The sequence below is a fragment of the Mercenaria mercenaria genome, chromosome 6 (assembly GCF_021730395.1).
Source record: "Mercenaria mercenaria strain notata chromosome 6, MADL_Memer_1, whole genome shotgun sequence".
Classification (NCBI taxonomy): Eukaryota; Metazoa; Mollusca; class Bivalvia; order Venerida; family Veneridae; genus Mercenaria; species Mercenaria mercenaria.
The window spans coordinates 58,074,804-58,093,060 of record NC_069366.1 but is presented as its reverse complement, the minus strand read 5'-3'; the positions used below and the strand labels follow the sequence as shown (position 1 = coordinate 58,093,060).

At 35.5% G+C, this 18,257-nt stretch overlaps 1 protein-coding gene across 4 annotated transcripts in view; it reads left to right on the top strand.

Annotated features, from left to right (window-relative positions):
- Nucleotides 1-17,221, top strand: part of LOC123548797 (uncharacterized) — a 67,347-nt gene extending 50,126 nt beyond the window's left edge. For all 4 annotated transcript variants that reach the window (XM_045336341.2, XM_045336340.2, XM_045336342.2 and 1 more), the window contains 8 exons: nucleotides 4,045-4,280; nucleotides 4,729-4,867; nucleotides 5,435-5,678; nucleotides 6,532-6,652; nucleotides 7,147-7,297; nucleotides 8,753-8,865; nucleotides 9,477-9,684; nucleotides 11,161-17,221. In XM_045336341.2, the coding sequence (XP_045192276.2) occupies nucleotides 4,045-4,280; nucleotides 4,729-4,867; nucleotides 5,435-5,678; nucleotides 6,532-6,652; nucleotides 7,147-7,297; nucleotides 8,753-8,865; nucleotides 9,477-9,684; nucleotides 11,161-11,770 (1,822 nt within the window). In that variant the 3' untranslated portion in view covers nucleotides 11,771-17,221. The remainder of the gene's footprint in view (nucleotides 1-4,044; nucleotides 4,281-4,728; nucleotides 4,868-5,434; nucleotides 5,679-6,531; nucleotides 6,653-7,146; nucleotides 7,298-8,752; nucleotides 8,866-9,476; nucleotides 9,685-11,160) is intronic.
- The last annotated feature ends 1,036 nt before the right edge of the window (nucleotides 17,222-18,257 follow it).

The following is an 18,257-nucleotide window of genomic DNA, read 5'->3' as shown; positions in this document are numbered from 1 at the left end:
ATTGTTGGGATTGACCAATTTTTTCATAGATTTTCATGTTCAGTTTTTAGCCCACCATCATCAGATGGTGGGCTATTAAAATCACTCTGCGTCCGTGGTCCGTCCGTCCGTCATTCCGTCCGTCCGTCAGTCCGTCTGTCCGTTAACAATTTCTTGTTATCGCATCTCCTCAGAAACTACTGGGGGGATTTTGACCAAACTTTGTCAGAATGATGTATTGGTACCCTAGTTGTGTCCCTCTGAAAATCAGACTGGTTCAACAATTTATGAGTGAGTTATGGCCCTTTGTTTATTTCTATAATTTACATAGATTTATATAGGGAAAAACTTTGAAAACCTTCTTGTCCAAAACCACAGGGCCTAGGGCTTTGATATTTGGTATGAAGCATCATCTAGTAGTCCTCTACCAAGATGATTCAAATTATTTCTCTGGGGTCAAATATGGCCCCGCCCTGGGGGTCACACGGTTTATATAGACTTATATAGGGAAAAACTTTGAAAAACCTCTTGTCCAAAACCACAGGGCCTAGGGCTTTGATATTTTGTATGTGACATCATCTAGTGGTCTTCGACTAAGATTGTTCAAATAATACCCCTAGGGTCAAATATGGCCCCGCCCAGGGGGTCATATGGTTTACATAGACTTATATAGGGAAAAACTTTGAAAATCTTCTTGTCCAAACCACAAAGCCTAGGGCTTTGATATTTGTAATGTAACATCACCTAGTGGTTCTCTACCAAGTTTGTTCAAATTATCCCCCTAGGGTCAAATATGGCCCCGCCCCGGGGGTCACATGCTTCATATAGACTTATATAGGGAAAAGCTTTTAAAATCTTCTTGTCAATAACTACAACATTCAAACTTGGACCACATGTATATTTTTGAGTGGCAGATGAACCTTGACATGAGTTGACCTTGATTTTGACCTAGTGACCTACTTTCACATTTCTGTAGCTACAGCCTTCAAATTTGGACCACATGCATAGTTTTGTGCACTGGAAAAAACTTTGACCTTGATTTTGACCTAGTGACCTATTTTCACATTTTTGAAGGTACAGGCGTCAAATTTGGACCATATGCATAGTTCCGTGTTTCAAAATGAAATTTGACATTGATTTTGAGCTAGTGACCTACTTTCACATTTCTCAAGCTAGAGCCTTCAAATTTTGACCACCTGCATAGTTTTATGTACCGAAAAAACTTTGACCTTGACATTGACCTGGTGACCTACTTTCACATTTTTGAAGGTACAGTCTTCAAATTTGGACCACATGCATAATTTTGGTTTCGAAATGAAATTTGACCTTGATTTTGACCTAGTGACCTACTTTCACATTTTCTCAAGCTATACAGCCTTCAAATTTGGACCACATGCATAGTTTTGTGCACCAGAAAACACTTTGACCTTGACATTGACCAAGTGACCTACTTTCACATTTTTTGTAGATACAGGCTTCAAATTTGGACCACATGCATAGTTTCGTGTTCGGAAATGAAATTTGACCTTGATTTTGCCCTAGTGACCTACTTCCACATTTCTCAAGCTTCAGCTTTCAAATTTGGACCACCTGCATGGTTTTGTGTATCGAAAAAACTTTGACCTTGACATTGACCTAGTGACCTACTTTCACAGTTTTGAAGGTACAGGCTTCAAATTTGGACCACATGCTTAGTTTTGTGTTCCGAAATGAAATTTGACCTTGATTTTGACTCAGTGACCTACTTTCACATTTCTCAAGCTACAGCCTTCAAATTTGGACCACATGCATGGTTTTATTTACCGAAACAAACTTTGACCTTGAAATTGATCTAGTGACCTACTTTCACATTTCTCAAGCTACAGCTTTCGAATTTGAACCACATGCACAGTGTTGTGTATGGAAATGAAATTTGACCTTGAGCTTGTCAATAAGTCTTGAAATTTGGAACACTCAAAAATGGCACATTGGTGGGCGCCAAGATCACTCTGTGATCTCTTGTTTTCTTGAAGTAGGCCCTTTTTGTTACGTTTCAGATATTCTAATTACATCTGTGCATTACATCATCTTCTACAGTTTCTATCTAATTCAAATGACAGATCATCAACTTGAAGATAACATGCTCATTTTTTCGATACTGTCATGTCTGTTTTCTTTTTTAAGTCGTGTTTACAATATAGATAAGCTGTCAGCCAATCAGTGGCATTTTACAACAAAATTGGTGAACAGCCAAAATTATACTTAACAAATGTGGCCTTGTTCATTTCAACATTGGTGCCACCTTAGCTCACCTGAGCATTATTGTGATTGCTCAATGTCCGTAGTCAGTGGTCTGTTCACACTTAGCTTGTGTATGCAATAGAGGCTGCATTTTTTACTTGATCTTCATGAAATTTGATCAGAATGTTTTCTTGATAAAATCTAGGTCAAGTTTGAATATCAGTCATCTGGGGTAAAAAACTAGGTCACCTGGTCAAATCAAAGAAAAACTGTGTGTATGCAATAGGGGCTGCATTTTTCACTGGATATTCGTGATATTTATTCAGAATGTTTGTCTTGATGAAATCTAGGTAAGTTTTGAATATGGGTCATCTGGGGTCAAAAACTAGGTCACCTGGTCAAATCAAAGAAAAACCTTGTGTATGCAATAGGGGCTGCATTTTTCACTGGATATTTGTGGACTTTGATCAGATTGTTTGTCTTGATGAAATCTAGATAAGTTTTGAATATGGGTCATCTGGGGTCAAAAACTAGGTCACCTGGTCAAATCAAAGAAAAACCTTGTGTATGCAATAGGGGCTGCATTTTTCACTGGATATTCGTGTTATTTAATCAGAATGTTTGTCTTGATGAAATCTAGATAAGTTTTGAATATGGGTCATCTGGGATCAAAAACTAGGTCACCTGGTCAAATCAAAGAAAAACCTTGTGTATGCAATAGGGGCTGCATTTTTCACTGGATATTCGTGGACTTTGATCAGATTGTTTGTCTTGATCAAATCTAGGTCAACTTTGAATAAAGGTCATCTGGGGTCAAAAACTAGGTCACTCGGTCAAATCAAAGAAAAACTTGGTGTGAGCAATAGGGGCTGCATTTTTCACTGGATATTCATGAAATTTAATCAGGTAAAATGCCATGATGAAGTCTAGGTGAAGTTTGATTATGGGTCAACTGGGTTCAAAAACAAGGTCACTAGGTCAAATCAAAGAAAAACCTTGTGTATGCAACAGAGGCTGCATTTTACACCAGATATTCATGCTTTTAAGATCAGTAGGCTAAAGGTAAAGGATGCAGCAGTGGAATGATTCCTCTCTGTTTCTTTCTTTAAAAAAATGCAGAAAAAATTAGAGAACAGTTTCTTCAGGCACACTTTCAGCAAGGTTATTCCATATGTTCCTCAGTTGAGCGACCTAGGACCATTTGGTCCTCTTTGCAAGGTAAATTTTCTAAATATCTGAGTAAGGGATGTAGTGAGGTAATTTTTTTTTCTGGCATTCATTTTATGATGTTGTTATTCATTGGTAGAAAGTATCTTCCTCAAGTATTTTTTTGTTGCTAGAATTTTCAGTTTGTTGGGTTTAGTACAAGATCATGAATTTCAGTGGTAAGTAGGATTGTGCATGTTCATAAGACAAATAAAAGAAACAAATCAGGGATAGATCTTGGAACTTTGCCAAACCTTTATTGGATGAGAATGTGTGATAAGATATATCTTTTATTGCAGATGACAGCTTCTTTTATTTTATATCTTGTAAGACTTTCAGTTCAAAATTAGCTGTTGTACAGTTTTAAATGAGTCGCGCCATGAGAAAACCAACATGGTGCATTTGCGACCAGCATGGATCCAGACCGTCTGGTCATGATCCATGCTGTTCACTAATGGTTTCTCTAATTGCAATAGGATTTGAAAGCGAACAGCATGGATCATGACAAGACTGCGCAGATGCACAAGCTGGTCTTGGATTCATGCTGGTTGCAAATGCACTATGTTGGTTTTCTCGTGATGCGGCTCATTAATAGAGAAATATAACTGTAAAATCATGAAATTTGTTTTCTATTTGCAGTATTTTTGTGGACGAAATCAATAAGACTAATTTTCAAGGGGTGTCGGGCCATATCCATTTTAATGGGGGAGACAGGCCAGGAACCATTTCTATTGTGCAATATTTTCTCAATGAGACACGCCTTATTGGTCGTTATGAGCCAGGTCCTGACAACCAGAAAGGGACTCTTGAAATAAAAAGTTCAAGTCTAAGATGGTTGACAGTAGGCGGAATGAAACCAACAGATGGAAATCCAGGTAATGTTAAGTATTCTGTTTGCATGCTTCTAGCTGCAAAACTTGGTCTATAACTTATTACAGTAACCAGACGTGGGTCTGGTGAAGGATGGACCTGGTGTATCCCCCTTAAATCTTGTTGCACATACATTTTACGGGATCTTAAATGAACTTTTAAGTCAATTTATAAAAATGTTTTGGCTTTTGCTCACAAATTATGTTACTCAGGTGATACTATTATTTCTAGACTGGGACTGACATGACTAAACTGCCCATGAATTTTATTTGAAAATTTACAGAATAGAACCCTGATTTTATTAAATTCAGACAGCGGAGGGATCTTATTGAATTTCAGTCTTAGGTCTTTAATATAAAAGGCATTTTCTGATCAATATTTAGAGAAGAATTAAAAATTTCTTTGATAATATTGATAGAAAATTTCAATTTGTAAGAAATTTCTTTATTTCAGAGGAGCAGCATTGTGTTATTGAAGGTTTTCGCGTGTTGTTCAACATAACATGTGAGCTGGCCATTGTGATAGCCAATGTAATGGCCTTCGGTACCTTCGTTATCATCCTTATATGTGTCCTTATCTTCTTCAAAGTCAGGTAGGTGCAAATGTTTTAATATGATTTATAATAGGTAGAGTCTGGATTTTTAGCCCACCATACACAAAGTTACGCGAAATTCTGACCTCGGAAGCTTTTTTTCCTGTGTACTGTAGACTGTCAGCTAAATGGTGATATGGCAGTCCTGTTAAAACTGTCTTAAGGAATTCTGAGCGAGTGGTAGTAATAAGGTATGCAGCCAGTTTTAAAAGCCCCTGTTCTGTTTAGTCTCGGATTCAAGACCTAAATGGAAGTGGCCACTTTCACCTGAGCTGTGTCCACTTTGCCTATGTAATCCTCTGTGCACATATTGTCTCTTTTACTGCATCAATATGATAACCAGGGGTATATGTTTCATTATTTTGTCTATTCTTTTAGGTGGACAAATATTTGTCTGAGGACTTCTGTTAATATTGCTCACAACATAAAAGAGTATACCAAAATTTTGCAAAAATTTAGAAACAGTCAAATAAATCTGAATTATAGAAAATTGGAAATAAGCAGAAATAAGTTACATGTAGATGCAAGTATTTCTGATCTTACAATATTTTGATGTATTGTTTTCAGGTACGATAAAAAGGTGAAGGCCACACATCAGCGTATGCGGGAACTTGGATTGCTGACTAATGACTTCTCCCAGTGTTTCTCCTTAGATGAATGGGAAATTCCTCGAGAAAAAGTTGTGCTTAATCGTAAGTTAGGAGAAGGTGCATTCGGGACTGTTTATGGTGGTGAGGCCCAGATCGATGAGGAGGAATGGGTGGCCGTAGCTGTCAAAACACTGAAAGTTGGCTCATCAGTCCAGGAGAAGGTAAAGTAGGATATGTTCACTGGTTATAACTTTTATTTCAATTGCTTGTATGATAGATTTTTGTAGATAGAAAGTTTGTTATATAGAAATAGTTGCATAGGGCATCCCTTCAGATGGAGACCATGCTATCAGAAACTTTTTAAAACAAATAGCAGTGTGTCAGGCCCGGATCTCCCCACCCCCTAGTTGGTTGAGAAGTGACCTATACTCATTAAAGTTTCAACAAACTATTTTGGCAAAGGAGTAATATTTTCTCAAAATTTTGACTCAGAAAATGCACCAGAGGCCACTATTTCATACCTGTATTTAAAAAACCTCCCTGACCTGACACCAGCGGAACCCCACTCACCACTATGCTCCTCGCCAGTGACGCCTTCATTCTAAACTGGTGCCCCCAATCAAATATTTCTTGATCCAGGCCTGGTGTGTAGACTTTTGTTACTAATACAGTAGATTATAAGCTTTTCTTCTTATTACATAAACTCTGTGAGTGCTCTTAAGTCTTAAGATATAATTACTACCTGGAGTTCAGCGAATAAGTGCGACAATTTCAACTATCAAAGTATTACAGTACAAGGCCACTCAAAGTAGCAAGGGTATTAGCAAACTGCTCCTGTCATCCAATGTTTTTAGTGGTCCAAATGTAGAAAATCTAAACAAACTGCCAAGGGACCACATAATTTACTTATGTCAGCCTTGGTGAAAGAACCACCAATCCTGTAGAGAGCGATGTTTCACTGTTATTGTGTCTAAATTTGAAAATATATTTCACTGGGTGCATGCCCCTTTATTTTTTTTACAGGATATTTAGACTTCAACTTCTGTCATCTTACTTTGATATTTTGACATTCAGGTTGATTTTCTGAGTGAAGCCGAGTTGATGAAAAGATTTAGTCACCAGAATATTGTATCATTATTGGGTGTGTGTACGAGAGAAGAGCCAGCGTACTTCATCATGGAGTTCTTACTGCATGGTAATTTATTTATAGCACAGAAATCTTCAAAAACGATATTATGAGTATTTTTTACACATATTTAAATTTATTATGCATAATAGTTCCAATGAATGTCTTTTTTTAAGTTTTCTTTATCTTTATGGTATACGTCATTAAAACTTTAAAATTAAAATTTTAGATGTAAGTTTTGTGACCAAAAATTGTGTAACTTAAATATGCAGTACTCAGTTAAAAGTGAACGGAATTTATCAATATTAAATTAGTACTGGTAATACTACATCATTAGCAGTTTTGAAATTTGAGAAGAAACATTATGAACTTTTCTGCTTGTTTGATTTTTAAAATTTTTCACTTATGAATAATTCCATAATGGGCACCATTTGTCAGGAGTCAATCACAGATAAATGTATCTTGGGCAAAAAGCAAGTAATTATGTATCTTTGACAGTTTTAAAGAATTGAACAATACTAGGTATTGTCCATGTTTCTTTCACATATTCTTTTACTTATCAGGCGACTTAAAAACCTACCTCCTGTCAAGACGTAACATGGTGGGCTCTCTAGCCAAGGAAGCTGAGGATGTGAATGCCCACAACCTTACACAGATGGCCCTAGATGTGGCCCTAGGGCTCAGATATCTTCATGATCTCAAATTTGTACATAGGTAAGATTGTCTGTCACAGTTTTTAGTAATATTCAGTTCTTTTATGGGGACAGCGCACCATTTTTAGCTCGACTATTCATAGAATAGTGAGCTATTGCACTCGCCCATGCGTCGGCGTCGGCGTCGGCGTCTGCGTCCGCGTCCGCGTCCCGATTTTGGTTAAGGTTTTGTATGTAAGCTGGTATCTCAGTAACCACTTGTGGGAATGGATTGAAACTTCACACACTTATTGACTGTGACAAACTGACTTACATTGCACAGGTTCCATAACTCTATTTTGCTTTTTTACAAAATTATGCCCCTTTTTCAACTTAGAAATTTTTGGTTAAGGTTTTGTATGTAAGCTGGTAACTCAGTAACCACTTGTGGGGATGGATTGAAACTTCACACACTTATCACTGTGATGAACTGATCTACATTGCACAGGTTCCATAACTCTATTTTGCTTTTTTACAAAATTTATGCCCTTTTTCGACTTAGAAATTTTTGGTTAAGGTTTTGTATGTAAGCTGGTATCTCAGTAGTTACTAATGGAATGGATTGAAACTTCACATACTTGTTCACTATCATGATTTTGACATGCACTAAGCAAGTCCCATAACTCTACTCTCTTTTTTTTAAAATTATGCCCCTTTTTCGACTTAGCAGTTTTTGGTTAAATTTTGTATGTAATCTGATATCTCAGTATCCACTAATTGGAATGGATTGAAACTTCACACACTTGTTCACTGTCATGATTCTAACATGCACTGTGAAGGTCCCATAACTCTACTTGGCAATTTTTACAAAATTATGCCCTTTGACTTAGCACTTTTTTGTTAAGTTTTTGTATGTAAGCTGTATCTCAGTATCCACAAATTGGAAAGGATTGAAACTTCACACACTTGTTCACTGTCATGATATGACATGCAGTACAGAGGTTCAATACCTCTACTTTGCATTTTACAAAATTATGCCCCTTTTTCAACTTGTATTCATTCAATTGACAAGGCTGTTGAATAGTCGAGCGTTGCTGTCCTCCGACAGCTCTTGTTTTCATATCCACAATATACAGAAAAACAAAATGAGAAGACCTTATTTGTATGTAAGAAGTGTGAAAAAGTCACATAGAATGACAGTAATTTGTAACCACATAAAAATTGTAAACTTTTGACTTTTAAAAATGGTAAGTTGTTGAAGCTTTGATATGTACTGTAGATTGCTAAATACTTGCAATGGTTTTATTTTTGCCTACATTGATTCTAAATACCCATGAATATTAAACAGTTTTCATTCCCACATTTTCTTCTGCTACAAGTTCAGAATTCTTTTCAAAAAATACAACTGTAGTTAAACAAAGCGTAGGAAAAGTAACGCAGATATCATATTTACAGTATCTTCACTTATACAATGTAAAGATTTTAAGAATCATTTAATAACTGTTCACATATGTATGTACCGGTATATTTATTTTAGGGATTTAGCATGCAGAAACTGCCTCGTGAATTCCAATGGAATGGTGAAGATTGGAGACTTTGGAATGACGAGACCTGTCTGTGATACTGACTATTATAGGTTTAATAAGAAAGGTAATCTGCATTTCTTTTTGTAACACGCATATGTTTGTCAGTCAGTAAGTCACTATTTTCATTTTTTTTTTTGCCATTGTCATTTTCATAACAGCCGTAAGGCTGAAATCTAAATCAAAAGAATATAGTGATAATTCAGTTAGCATTTACCATCCCATTTCGGCCCGCCTGCTTAGCTCAGTAGATAGAGCGTCGGTCTTCGCATCGCGGGGTCGTGAGTTCGATCCTCGGGCGGGGCGTATGTTCTCCGTGACTATTTGATAAACGACATTGTGTCTGAAATCATTAGTCCTCCACCTCTGATTCATGTGGGGAAGTTGGCAGTTACTTGCGGAGAACAGGTTTGTACTGGTACAGAAACCAGGAACACTGGTTAGGTTAACTGTCCGCCGTTATATGACTAAAATACTGTTGAAAAACGGTGTTAAACCCAAAACAAACAAACAAAAACCATCCCATTTCAATGACTATCAGTGACAAGTAGAAAATATACTAAGATATAGTAAGTCAGTTATATAAGTAAACTATAAGGAATAAGAGTTATTGTCATTAAACAATACAATAGAAAAACAACAAATTTTGTTGTCAGCACAATATTTCCTCATTGTCAGGTATGTTGCCTGTTAGATGGATGTCGCCGGAGAGCCTCTCAGATGGTTATTTTAGCACCAAATCCGATATCTGGAGTTACGGCATCCTTATATACGAGATTGTTACATTTGGAAGTTTCCCGTACCAGGGACTGTCAAACAGTCAGGTACTGGAGTTTGTGAAGAATGGAGGACGTTTAAATCTGCCAAGAAACTGCCCTGAAGATTTGTAAGTATAAATTGTGACAATGACATTACTACCATGTACATTGTAATGCCAGGTCCACAGTTTCACTACAGTTACCATCTGTGCACATAGTAATTCCATTACTACCAGTGTACATTGTAACACTGTCTATGTATGGAAGCACTAGGTTCACAATGTCATTACATCATTTTACATTGTACTACCCATGTACTGGTTCGAGTCGTAAATTCGGCCACTTTTTGCGGTTTTTCATAAATATTTCTTTCGTTTTACAATTGATTTGTACAAAATTTCTACCATATGTGCTTTGATACAAGCAACACTGATTGTTATCATTAATGGTCGTTTACAGTATGGTAAACAATACAACCGCGCTTAAAATAATAGACCGGTTTAGCCTCCACATTTTACCTTCTAGAGGTTGTAAATATTCGGCCACTTTTTAAACATGAAGTTGGTTGTATTTTCAACATTTTCTTGGAAATAAATCGATGCTACAGCCAAAATTGTTCTTTTTTCAACAAACTGCAATCAATTTTCAGTAGCATACCTCGTGGGAAATATTTGCCAACAGAGATTTAAAAAGCGCCTGTCATCCTTCTCACGACAGCATAACGTAGTTTAATTTTTACGTCACTGTTTACCACACATTCTGGCATAAAACTGCTGTTCTTGTCACTTTTCGGGGGTGTTTCAACAGGAGAGTTAAGAGAATCTCTCGCTCACGTGCTATTATAACACCTTTTTATATATGCGTATTCCGTGGAAAAGCATAAACGTATTACGGCCTCAAAACGGATAATTCAAAAGGAAATGACGTCAACGTGAAAAAACAACGTAGACATGGAAATTCAATTACGTTGAGGGACAGTATATTCATTTTCTTGGTTTTAACGCGTTTTATGCTAGTTAGCGCATGTTCTTTTTATGTCATAAAGTTTAGATTTGAATTAACCCTTGCCGGGCCTCAGCATAAACAAGAGCGTGAAATGACGTCACGAGACCCGCGAGACAAAATATTTGCTATTTAGAGTACACAACTTTAGGGAAGGACAACTTTTTTTCTACTCACCTCAACTTGTTGTTTTTTGCCGACTTTGTTGCTAACGCAAGTGCTTGTGATGACACAGATGCATTCTCAAGCATCTGGCTCGAAAAAAAAAGGTTTAAAGTGGGTGGCCGAATATTTACGACCTGGCCGAATTTACGACTCGAACCAGTACATTATAATTCTATTACTATGTACATTGTATCACTAGGTTCGCAATGCCATTTCGTGGTCTACCAGTGAACATTGCAGTTCCATTACTACATGCATACATTGTATCACTAGGTTCGCAATGCCATTTCATGTTCTACCATTGAACATTGCAATGCCATTACTACATGCGTACATTGTAATGGTCAAAGTAAATCTTATAAAACTAACTTGTCTAATTAATATTTCTCGTGGTCAAATAAATTTCTTTAAATCGAGCTTAATCACTCAATTTTCAGATGCAACTTCATATATGCATGTTTGGAAGTGGATATGAATGATCGACCAGAAATTGAAGACACTATCGATGATCTCACCAAAAATACGGAACTTTTACAACCGTGTCTGAATGCTCCTACCACCAGTGTTGTGATAGAAGATTTGGAATCATTTGAAATCCCACCCGCCTCGTGTCAGAACACTGTCACGCAATCAAATGCTATCAAATTTAGCTCATTGATAAATAGACGTTCATTCTACGGGAGTTCTTCCCAGGAAAAACTTAACAGTGTTAAACGTTGGAGTGGCTCACACGGTGTGAAAAATGTAACAGCGAAATCGGGCTTCATGCCTTTTTTTCCGATAACAGTCGGAAGACCAAGAAGTAGCAGTGTAGGGTCGCCACTTGACTTTGATTATGAAAAACATAACACTAACGATAGTTCAAAACCAACCTCTCCATCAAGAACTAGAAAAGACAAATCAAAACGTCACTCAGAAGAGTTTTCAAGTTCAAGTTACAGTAAATATATTCCGTTGCTAAGCAACTCGTACTATAGCAGGGACCAGTCTAGTGATTACTATAGTGATACTTCCAAAGAAATGTGTCAAAATATAACCTCAGTATGACAATGAAGCACAGTACAACCATTAATTTAACTGCTGAATTTCAAACATTTACACTGTCCTAAATTAGTATTAATTTTGCTGCTGAATTTCTTTAGTAGTCAATGACTTGAGCAACTACTGCTAAATTATCATTGATATTACTGCTGAATTTCTGTAAGTCAAAGATTTAAAACAGTTTTACTGCTGAATTAGTGGTCATTTTACTGCTGAAATTCTACAGCCAACAAATATTAAAGTAATTTTATTGCCGACTTACAAAATACATTATCAGTGTTGTATTGATTAATTTGAATAACCACCACAGACATCAGCAATTCTACTTCTGAACTGTTCTCAGTTTTACTGCTGAATTTCTTGTAAGATGTCACTTACTTACATTTAAGAAAGGGTTGTACTGTGCTTCTTTGTGATTTTATTGTTTACTATGTTAGGGCAGTAAGTCAGTAAGAGCCACAATATCCTGTTTGAAGTCCCATAGTTATAGGTTATTAGATTTGTATCGAGAAATATGCTTGAGTTCTGTGGCGGCGGAAATATTGCGCAACTTAAGGAACGCAATATTATTCCGCGAAAGAACGAGTGCATATTTCTTGATGCAAATCTAATAATCTTTTTATTACATACGGTGAAATTGAAAATATCATTGTTAAAGAACTTTTAAACGCAACCACATGCATGAAACTGACGTCACAAATGACGTCACACATCCAATATGAAATGAAAAAATATGGGTGAAATTGAAAATATCGTCATTAAAGAACTTTTAGACGCGACCACATACATGAAACTGACGTCACAGATAAGAAATTTGAACGTCAGTATGAAAAAATATTGACGTTTCAGGTTCCATTTAAAATTTAACAAGAGTTATCAAATAAGCATGTAATAATTCCTTTTATTTGCGCCTACCATCTCTCACAGATTTGTATTGCTTATCTAAAAAAATCAAGATAAATGCATCCTCCTGCATCAGCATAGCTATGTCATTGATACAGGTTTTTCTTGTGACATTATGGTATAACAAAATGAGGATGGTCATTGGTTTGTGACATCTTTTTGTCGTAATACTTGATAATGTGAAAAATGATGTGATAAATCCCATAATTAGCTTATATAACAAAGCTGCTTGTATATTACATAGCTGATAGCTTAAAGGTAGAAATTCCTTCAAATTTCTAACGTTGGTAATACGAAGCTACCTTCTTGGAGCTAACCCCTCTGTTAAGGCTAAAATTTGATTGTTGTAAAGCGGTTGTTGCTCTGTACAGGTTAATTTACTGATATTCTAATCTAATAGAAAATCTAATGTTATAGGAAAAAAAATATTGACCTTTATAGTGAGGTGTTTGCTCTTCAGATGTATTATAAACTGAGGTTTTGCTGTAGTGCTTACTGATTTACTGTCGCCGACTGTGAAGTGTTATATATAATATAGACTTGTGTTTTACTACTACTGTGTTTTATGTGTTCCCTCAGAAACATTCCAGACAACTATACAATCATTCCCATATAATGTCTTTTTGTATGTGTAATTTATTTCCTTCTTATATGTATTTTAACATCATTGTTTTGTAATACCTGTGTATGCATATGTGCTTAACCCTTAGCCTGCTGGCGGCAGATGATTCTGCCTTTGCGACCAGTGCAGACCAAGATCAGCCTGCACATCCGTGCAGTCTGATCATGGTCTGCACTGTTCGCTATAAATGATAAATGGTACTGTCCAAATTGAAAGATGGACCAGTCCATTATAGAAATTTAGCAGGGTAAGGGTTAAATTTCTTTCATTTTCGTCTTGCATTTGCAGATTCTGAAGCTTTATTCCATGTTTTACTTTTAAAGGGGCATGCCTACAAAAGTTCATAAGGTTTACTGCCCACCAATCCAAAGGCTCACCAGTCCGAAGGCCCACCAGTCCAAAGGCTCACCAGACTGAAGGCCCACCAGTCTGAAGGCTCACCAGTCTGAAGGCTTACCAGACCAAAGGCCCACCAATCCAAAGGCTCACCAGACCAAAGGCCCACCAGTCTGAAGGCTCACCAGACCAAAGGCCCACCAGTCTGAAGGCTCACCAGACCAAAGGCCCACCACTTTGAAGTCCAGCCAGTCTAAAATTGAAGAATGAATTTAGTTAATTTTATGTTATTCCTGTTATTAGAAATGTAAGAAAAAAAACACAAAATGTTGCATAGCTGTGATATGTACAGTTGTATATTTCATCCAGAATGTATTTATCTTTTTAGATTGACTATTCAAAGAATAGGTAGAGCTATTGCACTCATCCTTTCACTGGCTTTCGAGTCAGTGTCCCGATTTGTTCAAATGTTTATATGTAAGCTGGTATTTCAGAAATAATTTGTAGAAATGGATTGAAAATTCACATGCTTCATGTGATGAACAGATTTACAGTGCACAGGTTCCATAACTCGATTTTTTTTTGTTTCTTGTAAAATTATGCCCATTTTGGAGTTCACAGTTGTCTATTAAATTTCTGTATGTTAGTTGACATCTCAGTATTGTTGGTTAAAGTTTTTGATAAAGTCAAATATTTCTGTTACTATCAAAGCTATTGAATTGAAACTTAAAATACTTATATACTATCAAAGTCTACACCAGGAGAAACAATCCCCATAACTGATTTGAATCTTGACAGAGTTATGCCCCTTATTAACTTAGATTTTTTTGTTAAATTTTTTGACAAAGTCAAATATCTCTGTTACTATCAAAGCTTTTGACTTGAAACTTAAAATAGTTATTTACTATCAAAGACTTCACCAGGAGAAACAATCCCTTTAACTCTGATTTGAATTTTGACAGAGTTATGCCCCCTTTTAACTTAGAAATTTTTGGTTAAAGTTTTCGATAAAGTCACATATCTCTGTTACTATCAAAGCTTTTGACTTGAAACTTAAAATAGTTATTTACTATCTAAGTCTACACCAGGAGAAACAATCTTCATAACTCTGGTTTGAATTTTGACTGAGTTATGCCCCTTTTTAACTTAGAATTTTTTAGTTTTATGAAGTTTTTACTGGCAAAGCTCTAATTCAGAGTCAAGCACTGAGATAAGTCGAGCATGCTGTTTTTTGGACATCTCTTGTTTTACTTTAGAGTTCATTCAGTTAATTTTCTGTAGTGACAAGTCTGTTGAATAATCGAGTGTTGCTCTCCTCCCGGAGCTTTTGTTTGAATGAAAACTATTTTAATGTCCTGCTACATTTCATGGATTGACTCATATCCCATTTTGAAAGTGAACAACTTTTTTAAAACATTTATTTTGACATTTGATTTATATTAATTGTGAATAACACTAGCTAAAAACTAGTGCTACTATTTTACATTTTGTACAGATTTGAAACAAAATAATATACAACAAAAGCGTGTTTAAATCAATTTTAATTTTTCGAATTGGTTATCGAAGGTATTAATTCACCTTGGCTATGCCCTCATGGAATTATTCAAGGGACTCTTAAGTCCCTTTGTCATTATTAAATATGTTAAGATCTATGTTATTTATTATATAAATTCCAAAACTTTAACAAGTTTAACCTCAAAAGTTTCTAACAGTGTAACAGTTAACCTCAATGTAATGTTAAGTTTTAAAATGTATATTGTTTTTATTGACATTTTTATATAAGGTTCTCATATTTTAAAACTGGTGTTGAGAAACCAGTCTCTGAATTCAAGTTAACCATTGGTCAATTTCAAGCTTGCAGTCAGAATTAACCAATCAAATTCTTGAGATTTGAAATTGGTTCTTTGCTTTCTTGGATATTTTTTTTTACAATTTTTACTTGTTATTTTTAATGTTTCTATTAGATTTATCACACATCTTATATTGCATAATTTGTTTATTTTTGAAGAACATCTTTGTCATTTTCGAATATAAAAAGTGCTTGTTTTATGCCTAAAGTGCAGCCATTGTGATAAGGTGCTATCTTTTTTGGGAACAAAGTTTTATATGAATATATTATAGTCCGCTTACCATATTTACTTTCCTATAAGTTGGTCACAGCCATTTAAGTTGAGATGATGCACTGCATTAAAGTAGCGGCCATGTAATGACGATTGTCAAAATCCATTCCTGATAAAGTTTTCTCTGTATGTGATTTTAGCATTTCCTGGTCACTGTGGAAAGGTACCCTCTTGTCTGCACTACAGTTATGGCCTAAGATGTAGAAATAGCAAACAAGAATTATATGTAATAACATTGAAATTGCTGCTTGTCATTTAGGGTCCACACCTTAATTGATGTAATTACTTTTAACAAAAATAAACTTTTGGCAACTGTAAGTTACTGTACTAGGTTTATACCGAGAAATATTTGGGAGTGCAACATTAATCTGCAAAAGAGAAAGTGCATAATTTTGATGCATAGATAATATTCTTTTTGATAATATTCTATGTTAATAAACTGATACATATTTTGTCATTAAGACTGAATAATGTTTTTTTTTTTTAAAAAAAAAGCAATGTAATTTTTTATGTGAAGACACGCATATATTTAGTAAAAAATTGAGTATCTAGCATTTTCCAAACAATGACTGCTTGATCAGTAAATTACATTAGGTTATAAGTATTTCACTCTAACATACACAACACTGTATTGATCGACAAATTAAATTTTATGTTTTTAAGTTTGTCTAAAGCACTCCTCTAAAATTCTTGTTATTTTGAATGAATTATTATCAAGCCTAGTTGTTTATGATATTGTTATTCCTACAAATATAATGATCAAGAAATGTTAAAGATTCAAAGTGTGTGGAATTAGCGAATACAGCATATAGGTGAAAATTTGAACATTTCTTAAACAGTTTGACCAACTAAACTGAAAAATTATCTTCAGTGATCTACACATGAATTCAAAAAGTATGTGTTGGTAATATGGACATGTTCTGTAAGTTTTGTTCAATCAGTATCTATAGTAACAAAACAATTGAAATGAAACACATTCTTTTGCAGTAATTAACGTTAAAGGCTGTCAATCATTTTTCCAAAACTTAAGTACATGTATTGAATTTGAAGTGAGCTTTAAGTCTATTCAGGTAGGTCAATGTTCCATTAGAACATAACTAAGTAAGTTAGATTGTGTGAATGTTCCAAAACTAAGTCAATTATGTTCTAAGTACCAAAGAGTCACAATATGTTTTTAAGTTAATTTGAATTCCTGATTGTGTGAATGTTCCAGTACTAAGTCTTCAGGGATTTTTTTAATGTTCCAAAGAAAAAGAAAATACAGTGTTGATATCAGATCTATCAATGGCTGAAACTAGGTAGAAATCAGAAGTGCCATTGAAGTAACTGGCTGAATTATTGTCAAGTGTCTACTTAATATACTAAATGGATCAGATTTTCATTATGTAACTATGTCATTTTATGTCTTATATGAATTAGTTTTTTCACTATGTGTGTTTCTACTGTTATGATCTTGATTAAATTATTTTAAAATAATCAGTTGTTGACTTTCTTTTTAAACAAGCTAGTTTACAGCCAGCATGTGGCCACCTTGGTAGCCTAGTACTGGTAGAGTGCGCTCTTCAATTGTGTGAGGTTGTTGGTTTGATCCCTGGCTGCTTCATACCAAAGAGGTGAAAATGGTACTAGAAGCTTTCTAGCTTGGCACTCAGTATTAAGAGGAGAGTTCTAGGACTGGTTGGCCAGGCCCCGTGTTCACAAAGCATTTTTCGGTCTCAGCTGAGTTTGAGCTTGAAATTTTAATATCAATTTTACTAAAACTTCAGAGTTAATTCCAAATGAAATTGACCATCGATACTGAAAAGTCATTTGAAAATAGTTATTAACTTTGAATTAAGTTTTAAACATGCAATTTAGATATAAATGACGAATAAAATTTCATTATCAAACTCAGCTGAGACTGAAAATGTTTTGTGAACACTGGGCCAGGTGTCTGTATAATGTGACTGGATGGGATACCATGTCATGTGTTTATGGTGTGATATTCCAGTGAGGCAGCACTATAAAGAGTGGCATTGTGCTCACTGCTACAAGTAGACACCATCATTTATATGACTGAAACATTTTTGAAAAGGGCTTCGGTACTAAAACACAAAACCTAAACACACTCGCACATAGTGAATAGTTCACACATTATAATGTCTTTGAAAACCTTGTATTCACTTTTGGCTTGATTTTTTTTCCCAGTACTTTTTCATCAGATGTGAAAATACCAGAGACTGTAACCTGGTCAGTAAGTTAATATTCCAATTGTTTGGGTACCACATATAATCGTGTCTCCCACCACACAGTGGTGTGGGAGACATATTGATTTACTCCTGTCTGTGTCTGTGTGTCTGTCTGTCACAAATCTTTTCCTCACTCTAAGTCGATCATTTTTCATCCGATCTTCACCAAACTTGAACAAAATGTGTTTGCCAATAAGTCCTTGGCCAAGTTCGACAACTAGCCAAATCGGCCTAGGCACTTGAATCATGGCCCTTAAATTACTGATCGGAACCACTCAACCAAA